The following is a 12,631-nucleotide window of genomic DNA, read 5'->3' as shown; positions in this document are numbered from 1 at the left end:
CTCCTTTGCAACTCTGCAGGCACAGGCCTTTTGGAGTGGTGTGCTGGCCGTAGTGTGCAGTTGAGTCTTGTCTTTGGCAGCATCAGCTGTTGCTGGCTCACTTCTACAACCAAGGGTTTGTGTTATTTAGCAGGGTGATGCCCTCTCCTTTTCAGTAAGTCAGCTAAGAGATTGCAAGGAGGAGGAGGGTAGGAGCTGACTGCTCTCTTGTGATTATGGCAGTTACAGTGTGGAAGCTACAGGCTTGTGCTGATAGTGGTGAGATTGTAGCATGGAGTGAAACCTGAGCAAGTGGATGTGGTGCATTGGTTGTTAGGAGAAAATAGAAGGTTGTGCTAGGCCTGGGAAGGCAGCAGGTTCAGAAGACAGCATCCTGAAAGAGGATTTTGATGACCTATAGTAGAGGAGCTAGCTTTTTGTGGTTTGGAACAAGCTAGATAATAAGAAAACTCTTCTTAATCTTTCTGTAAACTATGGATTGTTTCACAGAACTTTCCTTTGCAATGTTGGTTTAAAAAAATATAAAAAAAACCCCGTTTCATACAATAACCAGCCTTTCTGACCTTCAAGCCTTCACCATGGCTATACTGTGTGATACAGAGAGCTAGAGTACTTGAGGTAGCTTGAGCCTGAGCATTCCTCAGGTGTCCCAAACCCCCAGTGTGGGCTTGAGTACCTGTCTGTTTTCCTTTCTTAATGAAAAAACTCAATAATGTCAATGCCAGACAGACATGTTTCAGATCACTTGTAAGCATTTCAGCTTCCAAGCACAGCCATCTCAAGAGTTGCAGGCTGACTATTATCGTATTATATTATCTCTGGTTAAATGCAACTAGATATTTTCAGATTTCATATTTTAAAATTTAGCCATTTTAATAATTCAGTATTGAGTCTGAGGATGACAGAGAGGCAGGCAGATTTTCCTAACTGATATATCATCCTAAGATAATTACAACAGAAGACCTAACTTGCTGTTTTATTGTAGTACACTGAAGCATGCTCTTGCACGCCATTATTCATACTAGTCACGATATGTGATTGCTAGCACAAGTCTGGGAAGATATGCTAAATCCTGCTCCAGGATTTAGCATGCATTAGCAAGTGAGCTATGTATCCAGCTCATTCCAAGGGTCGGTGTTGTGGTACTGCATGCCATATGGCTGATGTGTTGCAGAATTTTGTTTATACAGACAAGAAAAGTTCAATCAAAGGTTCATCTGGCTTGGTATTGCCTGATACTCTGATCAGGAATGTGTTTTTTTCCAGGGTCACTCTGGGACTGTTGACTCTTCTGACTTAAATCAATTTCTGCTATAAAGGTTTTGGGAGTGGGGAAAGACACTATGTTCACACTCTCTTTGGACTGGGATGCAGCTAGGGTTGTGGTGTAACTAGGTTAAGTATTTGATGGTAATCCCGTGCTGTTACTTTGTTTGTAATGACAAGTATTTTGTATTATGTGGCATGCATTATTTTCTCTTAGTTAACTATTGTTGTTGTTTTTTCTTTGCTAGATGAGGGCTATTACCAAGGTGGAAAGTTTCAGTTTGAAATTGAAGTTCCTGATGCCTACAATATGGTGGTGAGTATTTGTCATTAATCTAGTAGTTGTCACTTTAGATTTGCTTTCCAGGTAATAGGACTTCAGTGTGGAACTTGGCATTGAGACTAAGAAAGGATCTTCTGTTTGTTACAAAAGTATTATGGGGTTGTAGAAAAATCTTGGTTGTCTGGAATTTTTGGAGGTCATCTAAACTCCTGCTCAAAGCTGGCATAGTGTTAAAGTGAGATGTGGTTGCTTAAGGCCTGGCACAATTGGCATTTCAGAATCTCTTAGGATGGAGATTCTATTGCCTCTCTGGGCCTGTGTTCCAATGTTTAATTACCTTTTGTTGTGAATTTTTTTCCTATATCAGGTCAGAATTTCCCTTTTTGCAGCTTGTCTGCTGCCTCTTGCTTTATCACTGTGCACATCTAAGAAGAGCCTGACTCCATCTCCTCTATACCCTCCCATTAGGTAGCTGTAGACAGCAGTAGGGTCACCGCCTTCAGCCTTCTTTTCTCCAGGCTGAACAAATCCAGGTCCCTCAACTTCCCTTGTACTGCACGTGCTCCGGTGTCATCAGCATTGCTGTGGCAGGCTGCTGGGCTCACTCCGGTTTGTCAATATATCCAGTACTGGGGAGTTCAAAATGGGATACAATATTCCAGATGCAGTGTCCTGAGTCTCAGGGAGTGGGAATAATCATTTCTCTGGCTACTCTTTTGCAGTCCAGTGTTTGTAACCAAAACAGCCTTAAGACTTTTATTGCCTCAATGATATTGTTCCTTAAAGAAAAAATAAGTATTTGCAACTGTCTGGCAGAGGCTGCTCAGAAGCACAGATGAGTCAGACCTGAGAGTCTCCCTTCTGGCTGAGGTTCCACTCTCATCTGTTCTCTCCTGTTAATTATTCTTGAGACCTGCACTTAATGATTATTCTAACAAAAAATGGTATATCTAAGAGAAAGAATAAAATAGGTGAACAGAAAGGAAAATTTTTTTTTGTTTCTCTGGGACCTTCAAACTGGTGGTTACAGTTTTGATATTGGACGTAGGTGTTTAATCTCTTTTGAGGGCATGCAGTGGAGGACATGAAAGCACAGATATGGTGGCAAGTGGCCTCCTTTAGTGCATTCTGCCAGTTCTACTGGTTGTCTCCCAGTCTGTTTAGTTAAGTATCATTAAAAACCAACAATTTCAATGGTTACTAAGCAAACAGCTTTCCAGAGAACCCGCAAATGATTGTGGTATCTTATTGTAGATAAACAGAAAGCTCCAGACAACTTGGCCTTTTCAAGCATGAGAAATGTTGGTATTATTGTACCTTACTGAAATTGCAGAACCTTACAAGGGAAGGGAGATGCAATTGCAATAAAAATAACTTCAGACGTTGTTTTCAGAGTTTAGCTGTCAAAAGAACAAGATTGACTCCAAAAAGTGGGAAATAATTGGGGCATACATCTGGTTCTCAGGAATGAAACCTGCCATTCTGTGTTCTGATAGTTTGATATGTAAGGAAACTAGAATAATTTGAGCATTTGAGTTGCCATATTTGCGTTTAAGTATGTGAATTGCAGGAATAAGGAAGCCTTTTGTTTTTTAGTTTGAATGGTTTTGATAATCTTGCTTGCTTTTGTAACTTTTTCCCCATCCTTCTGCTTTCTGTTTTCTTACTTTTGGTGTTGATAGTTCAGAGCTCTTTCAGGGAGGCTGAAGAATGTGTAGGGGAGGATACTAGAGAAATGTGTCTGGGAAGACCGTTGGCTTTTGTGTCCAGATGTGCCAGGCTTAAATTCAGCATCGTATATACGTAGTAGTTGCAGTCACAGCATTGTTGATATACACATACGAAGGAGGTGCGGTGGTTTGGAATGTAATAGCTTGAATTCCCAGACTGAGCTTGGAGAATGGCGCATTAACACTGCTAGTAGAGTAGAAAGGTTATGTTTCTGAAAGCAGAGGAGTTGGTATCTTCTGGAACATGAACCCTTCAAAAGTTTCCTAATATTCCTTTATTTATAATCTATGAATACATGGGACATGCACTATATCTTATAAAAAGCTCATGCTTGTAGAGGACCATAACGCTTCTAAAAGAGCTTTGAATTTTCCTCCTTTTTAGATAGTTGTGCTCTCCTTTCATAGTAATATTGGTCAAGGATTATCTGCTCAAGTTATTTTTTTTTTAAGTGTTTAGGATCCTGGCTGTCTTTGATATACTTCTATCTAAAACACTTACATACACTAATAGTGTTTGCAGTTGTATGGTTTTGGTTGTGTTTTTAAGTTCCCCTTAATCTTGCCAAAGAATTTCATACTGTAATACAGACCACTTTTACTAGCTTGTGTGAGGTTACGCACACACTATAAAGACAAAGCGGGTCGTTTGAAGTTGACTACATCCTTGTTCTAACTTGAATAAATTGTGCCATTGCATACCTGAGAAACATGGCCTTCAGTATAAAGGGGGAAACCCTGTCGTGTTTTCTGCTGTCTAACTTTTTAGTCATCTTCAGTAATAGCAGTTTAACCACTGTGGCAATGCTGGGCACAGGGGAACGTACACAATATATACTCATTTTAATTTCTTAACTTTTTGTTAACAATGCTGTTAACAACTGTCCTAACAACACTGCTGCAGGAAAGCATCTCCTATCTGTTAACAGGAGAGCTGAATGTTAATTTTCATCTGGGTTTTTTTGATTCTCAATTGCTATAATTAAAAAATCTTCTGTTTTGTTACACTTCCCTGCCTAGCACTGGCAGAAAATCTACAGCAAATATTAATTAGATATTTTTAAATTGTGAGCACCTCTCATTCAACACTAAAGTAAAAAGTTTGCCTTTGTGCAATTTAGACGAAAATGCAGTGGATTGAATGTTGCGTTATGGTCAAGTTATTAATGACAATGTATACGTATGTTTAAAAACAGATGTTCTTTTTTTCTGTAGGCTGAAAGGATTAGTTAGAAAATGGATTCAGGCTCTGGGGCAGGGCTATGACTTGCCAGTCTTGTCCAGTATTTTTACTCCCAACACAAACATGCCTTGAGGTGCAGCCCACGAAATAATGGGTGCTACAAGACTAGGAACCTGATGCTTTAAGGAATGGAACCTGGTTAACAGTACAGATCTGGGTTTAATGTTCACATAAAACTAAACTGTGTGCCACTGCAAGCCAGGCCTTGTTTGCAGCTCCCGTGGTTCTGACGTATTGTGTTGTCGGAGTATGTAGTCTTAGGGACTCTCCAGTCTAGCAAGGTTTTTATGACATGGGGTGCCTTAGGCAGTGGTCAAAAGCCAGGAATTTAACAGCAGACCTGCAATCTTCATCCTTTTTCTGGCCAATGTGTTAGTTGTGGAAAGAAAGGGATTTGGTTCCTGAAGGATCAGATGCCACAATTAAGGGGCTTCCATCTACCTCTTTGGTGACCCTACTTTATACAGGTCTTGGGTTGGAACCAATGAAATGGGAAGTGGGCTTATGCTTCATCATGCCTCTGTCCAGAGATTTTGAGGTGGTGCAAGGAAGCCTGGGGACCTGAAGTGCACACCTTGTGTCAAGGCCCACTCCTACTGTAAGGCAATGTCTCTTCCACTTGTTGAGCTGGGCAACCCACTCCATCAAAAGCAGAGGGCAGTGTGGTTTCATTTTCCTCAATTCATTTCTTTGTACTATGTGTTTAGCTGTGTTTGGTGTTCAATTTCAGCCAATCTCAATAAATTTGTCAGGAACTGGTAGGGGGAAGAGTGACTGGTACTTAGGGCTGCGCTGTAGTGTGGTCTCTGGAATTCATATTCCTGTTAATGCCTCTTTTGGGAGTTCTGTTTTGTAGAAACTATACAGAAAAACCCTATAGTTGTAGTTGCATGGCAATTCACGAGAATGCTTTGAGACTATCTAGAGTCTAGAGAAAACATTTCAAATAACATTAATTCCAAATTTCTGCTGGGAACCCCATCCCTTCTGTAGGGAAAAGGTTGTGAAATGAAAAACTACAGTTACGGGACAGGTAAAACATGTCTGTGTTAGTACACTTGTTATGTTAGAGTGATTGGCTTGCCAAATTGATCAAGATCTGAAACTGTTAATTAAGTTCATTTATTGATGATCACTTTATATCCAGTCTCTTATTTGGTGAGAATAATGGAGGGGAGAGATTATTTGCTGCATTTTTTGAAGAAACAAGACAGACTTGATCTGGAGCTTGTCCTGCAAAACTTCTACCAAAACTAAAGTCAGTATATGCGTGGTTCTCAAATGCTTGCAATGCTTTCTTGTACCATCTGTACATATTCACCGATATGTTGAAGTGCACTGAGAATGGATGTGAAAGTCAGACAGTTTCCATTATCAAAACTAATGAGAGACCCTAAAAGCTAAGTGGCTGCTTAGAAAAGGAGAAGAAAATCAAGCTGTTCACTGTTGCGACCCCCAGTTGAGGTTGGATCTACCTGCGCAGCTTTCAGTATCTGAGGCGATGGATGAGTTTGAGCGATGTACGCTTTGTTCTGCGACGTTTTGTGTATATGACCTGGAGATGGTTGGAGATATTAAAGTGAAACATCGTTTCGAGGAAATCTTGTGTGGATTTGTTGATCTAAGGAAGACTCAAAGAAGACTTGGAACAAGCTCGAAGGAGAAGTTCTGTCTGAAGATAAATTTTGTGATAGTGCTGCAGTTGTCCTGTCGATCTAACAGAGGAACGAGGAGAGAGTAAGAGAAAACCTTTGTCTTACTGTCAGGAGTGGTCAGTGATGAAAAACACTGATGAAAGGATAAAGGAATTCTTTTGTTTCCATGATACAAAAAAAGAGACACCGGTTAATTCACTCTGACTGTGAGGATTTGGGGATTTTTTTATTTAGTTTGTACAAAGCCTAGTTTTTTCTACTCATCAATACATTCCCTGTTTGAAGGTGCATAGGGTAGAAATTTACTCTTTGTCTTGATCTACCAGCATGGAATAAATACTGCTCTTTCCCTTTCTTGAGAACTAGATGTAATCTTTCAAAACAATGTGAAGGTGTAGCTAATGAAAAGCTCTGCTTTAGAAAACTTCTTAGAAGAACATTTGTTTTGAAGGTAAAAAGTTTGAGACTGTTTTCTGCATGCCACTTAATTTTCAATAATGCTGTGATCCAGCACTGGGGCAGTCAGTGTCCCTTGAGTTATTGGACAAACATGAAATAAGAGTGGAGAAAAGTCAATGTCTACATTATAAATTGCAGATGTGTTGTGGTGATAGGTCTTTCTTCTGTTAGTGCCGGACAGGTATATTATTGGTAGTTCAGTGCCATGCATATATTCTTATCTCCTTCTCCAAGGAGTCTTAGTTAAACAAAAAAAAAAAATTACTAAAAAGATAATTGAGAAGTTCAGAACAAAGCGATGAGACAAAACACATCATAACTCTATTTGCATAGTGGCATTTGAGCTGTTTTGTCTCTTGACTGAAGACTTCATGAGAAGCAGCAGAGGAAAATAGCTCCACATCTATAATATGTGATTTAATTGAAGTTATGAAAGGTACTGGTCTGTGCTGATGTATTCCAGTACACTTACTATAAGAAATCCTCTGCTTGATTGAAAGCTGCAAATTGTAATTTGGAGAGCATGGATGGAACAACGTGCTGTTGCTAAGCTACCAGAATTTTTATGACCGGCTCTTTATTTACTTCACAAAACTAGAGCAAATGAGACTGTATTTTAAGAATCTGTATTTCAAAACCCGCTATGGAATTCAGAAATCTGGTGATCTTGCCTGAAAATAAGTTTGGCGGCTTTTTTATGTTAGTGTCTTAAGTTCGGATATGATGTGCTTTCTTGATGCTTCTTCTGATGCTTCCTATTCAATTGTGATCAGGAAGGTCTGCATTTAAAAGAAGCTGTTCTTTTGACAGTTGTTATCACTGCATCCTCTGCCAGTTTTTAACAAACCCCTGACTTGGATAAGCCTTGGGTGAAAATACTTGGTAGTTTTCCATTTTTAAATTGTTGTCTTACTGGTTAAGGGTTAAGAAACTGAATGACATGGAATGTTTTATTTCCCCTGAAGCAGACAGAAGAGAGTAAATTTTCTTGGCTTTCTTTAAAGTATGTTTTTCTAAGAAAAAGCCTAATACCAGCCCAGCTTTTGTAAAGAGTTGAGAGAAACTAAAAGGGCAAAAAAACCTGATGTAACTCCTGTAGGTTATATTATCAGGGTATTTAACATTCAAACATAGGCTGTGAATATCAAATGTATTTGCCTTTTTCAGTTCTATGACTTGTACCAGTGATACAGTTTTAATTTAAAGGATAACATCGTAACTTGTTTTCTCTCCTGGCAGCCTCCAAAGGTAAAATGCTTGACAAGGATCTGGCATCCGAACATTACAGAGACTGGAGAAATCTGCCTAAGGTAGCAACAGCATTCTCTTTTTTTTTTTTTACCTTGGAGATTTTTCTGGGTAATAAAACATTGCATGTAATTTTCATGCCAATATTTTTTTCAACAGATTCTGCAAATCAGTGGCATGTGACCCTTAGGAACTTAGAAATCTACTAAAAGTATTGTTCTTGCTGTGTGTTAAAACCATGTAGACCTTGGCTCTTCAGGTTCAGACTTAGTTTTGTTCTACTTAGGGTAAAAATGTAAACTCCAACTTGGAAAAAACTTAGTTGTGTTTTTTGTTTGGTTTTTTTTGTTTCATCTTCCATAGATGGATAGTCCCCAGGCCCTGAGAGGGCTTAAGGCTTTACTTGTTTAATGCCTGAATGTGTTAAGTGCTTGGAAACCATTTATATTTCAAAAAGGAAGGAAAAAGTGTTCCTTAAACTTTGGCAGTAACTATTCTATATTTACTCTTTGTTTATTTTAACATTTAATATCCACTATAAGGCATATGTGCCAGTTGTAACAAAACAGAGTTGGGGGTGTGTAAGTCAAAATACAAAGCCCAAAAGCTTTACTTTACCAAAGTGAGAGGTTTATGTTGCTGGGTGGTTTTGCTTCAAAATCAGTTTCTGAAACTGTGTCATTTCAGTGTTTCATCATGAGTACCTGGTAGTGAAATTGGCCAGAAACCAAACATAAACAGAAGTGAGAAGCATGACTGTAATTTTTCAAGTTAATGGGGCATAAAAGAAAAAGTAGATGAAGCAGAAGCAATGAATAAAGCGAGATTGAAAGCTGTTCTGAAAAATCCAAAATGGTTGCCACCACGTGTAGCAAATTGGTGCTTAAAAAAAAGCTATGTTTTTCCTCTAGATTTAAAAATCATTTTAATGCTGTGTTCAAGGTCCTGGTGAAAATTAGCTTTTCACAGGGTAATCTGTCACACTTCATAGGCAGGTCAGGCTCATCAGCTGATAACAGCTAAAGAGTTGATATCATGCTTTTTAGCCACAGTGGTCTGCTCCATGCTTCTGAGAAGCTCCTATCATCAAAGGCTGATAGAAACCAGCCTCTGGAGGCTGTAGGATGTTCCTGGTGCTCGACAGTGCCAGACTGCAGCAGGAGTACAGGCAGCGAGGGCTGGCATCCGTAGACTTTACCTCACTTTGGGATTGGAGGATTTAAAAGCAGTGGAAAACTAAATCATCTGAGATTACCTAAAAAAACCTGGTTGTCTACAGTTATTTGGAGCTGTATGTAGGTGATACAGGAAAGTTGTTTTGGCAAATACATATTGCTACTTTTAGCAAATTTGCCAGACCTGTGGTATTTCTCAGTGCCTCCTAGGAGTGTTGCATTTTACACAGCTGAACTTGTCACTTGACAGTAGGGAAGACTGATTTAAGGATCATGTTTTTACAGTTTAAATTCCACCAGAGTTCTTGTGGCTTAGTCACTGGAGAAAGCTTAGACACTTGAGTCAAATAGTGTAAGTAAAGGAATGTGAGCTGTTTGGAGTCAGGGAACAAGAAATACTAGACACAAAACGATAGCTAAAAGTTTAAGCTCTGACTACAGTGCTGCATCTTCTGAGGTTAAATAAAGCCTCCTCACATTCTTGAGGATATTTCACCATTTCTTGTCTTTAAATGGTTTTAATTATGAAAGATGAATGTAGTGTTGGAACATCATAATTCTACTTCATGAAGTAATTTTTTCAGCATCTGCCCTGAAACATCAGCTTTATTTGATTGTCAGATACTTTAACATATCAAACCTTTGAAATGTCTTACCATTTAGATGGAAAAACTAAAATAACTTAGATTGCTTTATGCCTGTTATAATGGAGAATGCACTCTATATATAGTACCTGCAATCAACTTATACAAGTTTTTACATTAAAATAGCTTCAGTTATTTTTAAAAGCAGAAAAAAAATCCTTATCAGTATTTTTCCTGTCTTTTACATCCCACACACTATGGTATGTGTTGGTTTGATAATCATCCCTGAATTAAAACATACCAAATGATTAAACTTGTAGTCAAGTGTAATAGTTTTGGGTAGGAAAAGTGTTGTTTCTCTGTGCTTTATGGATTGCAGTTACTCTGGACCATATTAATAGTAGACCGTATTAATTAGGTCTGGACCGTACTTGTGGATATTGCCTCCACTGCACACGTGGATAGAAAACGTCAAGATATCTAGAAAGGATATGCTTTGCTTACTACACACACCATTTGAGTACTTTCTTGGCAATGTGTAATGCATGTCACTGACTACTTCCCCCCTCCCCCATTAATGTGATCTATGCCTGAGGTGGTTTTTTCCTCCTTGACCACATAAGCTTTTAGAATAGTTTAATCACTCAGAAATTTCACTGCTTTTCTGCTATGTGGTGAGGTGGTCAATGTTGTTGGATGTATCTTTTTCAGCAATAGGTGGTGTTAGTTAAGGTTTGGTCCCTTCATGATGCAATATTGAAGGGTGCTGAATGGAGAAGTGTTTGAAGACTGATTAATTGTATCATCTAGTATCGCTCAGTGTTGCAATTTCTGCAGTTATAAAAGCTGATTAAGTTGATTGTTTCTGTTCCCCAGTGCTGTTCCCAGTCTCTTCAGCTGTGCCAATGTGGAAACAAAAAGCTCTTTAGAAAGACTTTCTACAGCAGTTGCTCCACTTATCCAGTATATAGCATGGCCTCCAGAATGGTGCACTGGTGGTGCTGGGTTGAGCAGGGAGGTGGGCAGTGGGAGGTGAGCAAGAGGATAACCTCTACAATGCGTCCCTGCCAGCGGAGGGTTTCTGAATTGGATTTACAGCTTTTTAATTTAAACTTACCTAAATGATACTTTCTGTTCGCAAAAGGAGGGCAAAAGTTTTGTTGGAACTGACATTTTGTGTTGATAAATATCTTCATCTGAGATCTTTATGTAAAGCAGATTTTTTTTCCTGGACTGATCTCCCAATTACAGTAATTTTTAGTCCCTTAAGCTGTAAATCATGTCAGCTGAAGTTTCAGAAAGTTTTAAGCTTGCTAGAGCCGTGCGATTCCCAGTTCCGTAGATGTTTTTGCAACATCTCTTTAGGATGCTCTGTATTTAAAAAGAAAAAATTCCTCAAAGCTTTTTTCCATGTGGGAATTACAGAGTAAGAAGATATTTGTGGAAGTGAAAGCTAAGCAGCTGGCTGGTCACATCAGTGGCTGTTTTGGTTGCTACAGCTTCAAAAATAGTGATTTTGCAGTCTTCTCATAGGAACTTGGATATAAGGATTTGAAATCATGTTCTAGGAGGTCTCCTTAGATATAACCACACCTTAACATCTGGTGTTTGTTGGTTCCAGTCACTCCATGACTGAGGACACGCTTGGCTTTTCTCAGACCCTACTGCAGCTGAAAAGAAAGCAAATGGAAATGGTGTTTTACTGTCCTTCCCCGTTCCTGGTGAAGTTCCCTGCCTGACAAACTCCTGCTTGTGGCACAACACTCCCCCTCCTGTCAGCCCTCCCGTTTCTTCCCCAAGGCATGCACTCACTCACCAGCTTTAGTGATCTGAAATGCTGCAGAAATTGCACAGTTGGTTTACCTTTCTCTTTACTCTTGCAAATTCATTCTCAAGCATCACAAGGGAAGCTTCCGAATGTTTATTCAATCTAGATAATACTAGATGAGTTTTCTGGCATTCCTGTATGAGACAGCAAAGTCCTGGCAGCTTTAGAATAGGCACTTCAAGTAAACAGGTTTTCCTGCCCATCAGGTGTCCTGAAACCCTGGTAGAACAGGTGGCTTTTGTGGTGTATCTGTCAGCTCATCAAAAGCAGCCTCTTGAAGCATTGAGTGGGAGAGAAAAACTACTGGTTGTCCCATTTGAGAGCTTCCTAGTAGCCCAGCTCCTCTCTGGCAGCAGGACCCATGGATGACAGGTCTTTGAACAGAAGCTACATGCAGATGCTTGTTCATCCACTAAACTAGCTCATGATGTATTTTATGTATTTCTACTCATTTAGGGGTTCATTTTGCTCTTTGCGTCTATGACGCTCTGAGAGCAGATCACCATTCAGACCTTCCAACTGTCTGGCAGTTATATCTAGGTCATCCCCGTGGAGAGCACAAGATGCGGTTCCTCTAGACACCCTGTGCTGGGAAAAGGTTTTGATTAGGGGCCTAATGATGATTCCCAATCTGTAGGAAGAAAGATGCTGCTGCTCTAAAAATAAATTACATCAGTAAATTAGATATATGAGACAAAGGTACACTTCTCTATCTTCATTGGTTTTCTGCCAGAGCACTATGAGGGGTATGAGTGTCTTTTCTCAAGTCCTGGCTGCTGATGCCCGCAGCTGGAGATATGCTAAGAGAGAGCTCTGAGGCTTTGGGAAGCTGGAAGGGTATTATGGGGCTTAGCTGATATGCTCAGGCACTTTGAGCTCTATCAGTGGATATTTTTATGCTTTTTTTGTGTGCGTTAACTCATTCCTAACTCTGAAGTTCAGTGAGATATATGTAGAGGTAAAGGGGAGTACTATAGCAAAATTTTATGAGGAGCAGACAGAAAGCAAGCTAAAAAGTCAGTTATTTGCTTAAAACCTGAAAATTCTGTCTCTTGCATTTTTGCTTTTACTTTTGTAATATGAACAAAAATCGCAGCCACAAGATGCTGTTTTTAATGTTCTTGAAATTCGTTTTGAGTTGCAGTAGTGGTAATGGTATA

General features: G+C 39.4%; 1 protein-coding gene across 34 annotated transcripts in view; it reads left to right on the top strand.

The window, feature by feature from the left end:
* UBE2F (ubiquitin conjugating enzyme E2 F (putative)) overlaps window positions 1-12,631 on the top strand; it is an 84,182-nt gene that overhangs the window by 21,439 nt on the left and 50,112 nt on the right. For 22 of the 34 annotated variants that reach the window (XR_015698561.1, XR_015698560.1, XM_087730287.1 and 19 more), the window contains 2 exons: window positions 1,515-1,582; window positions 7,876-7,946. Coding sequence is in view for 32 of the 34 variants with exons in the window: in XM_087730287.1 (XP_087586413.1) it covers window positions 1,515-1,582; window positions 7,876-7,946 (139 nt within the window). In the remaining 2 variants the exon portion in view is untranslated. The remainder of the gene's footprint in view (window positions 1-1,514; window positions 1,583-7,875; window positions 7,947-12,631) is intronic. The other 12 variants (XM_087730290.1, XM_087730274.1, XM_087730275.1 and 9 more) reach the window with 1 other exon arrangement.

Source organism: Nipponia nippon, unplaced genomic scaffold, assembly GCF_047370975.1.
Source record: "Nipponia nippon isolate SJK-2023a ecotype South Korea unplaced genomic scaffold, ASM4737097v1 scaffold_5, whole genome shotgun sequence".
Lineage (NCBI taxonomy): Eukaryota > Metazoa > Chordata > Aves > Pelecaniformes > Threskiornithidae > Nipponia > Nipponia nippon.
This window is presented reverse-complemented; position numbering and strand designations above follow the sequence as displayed.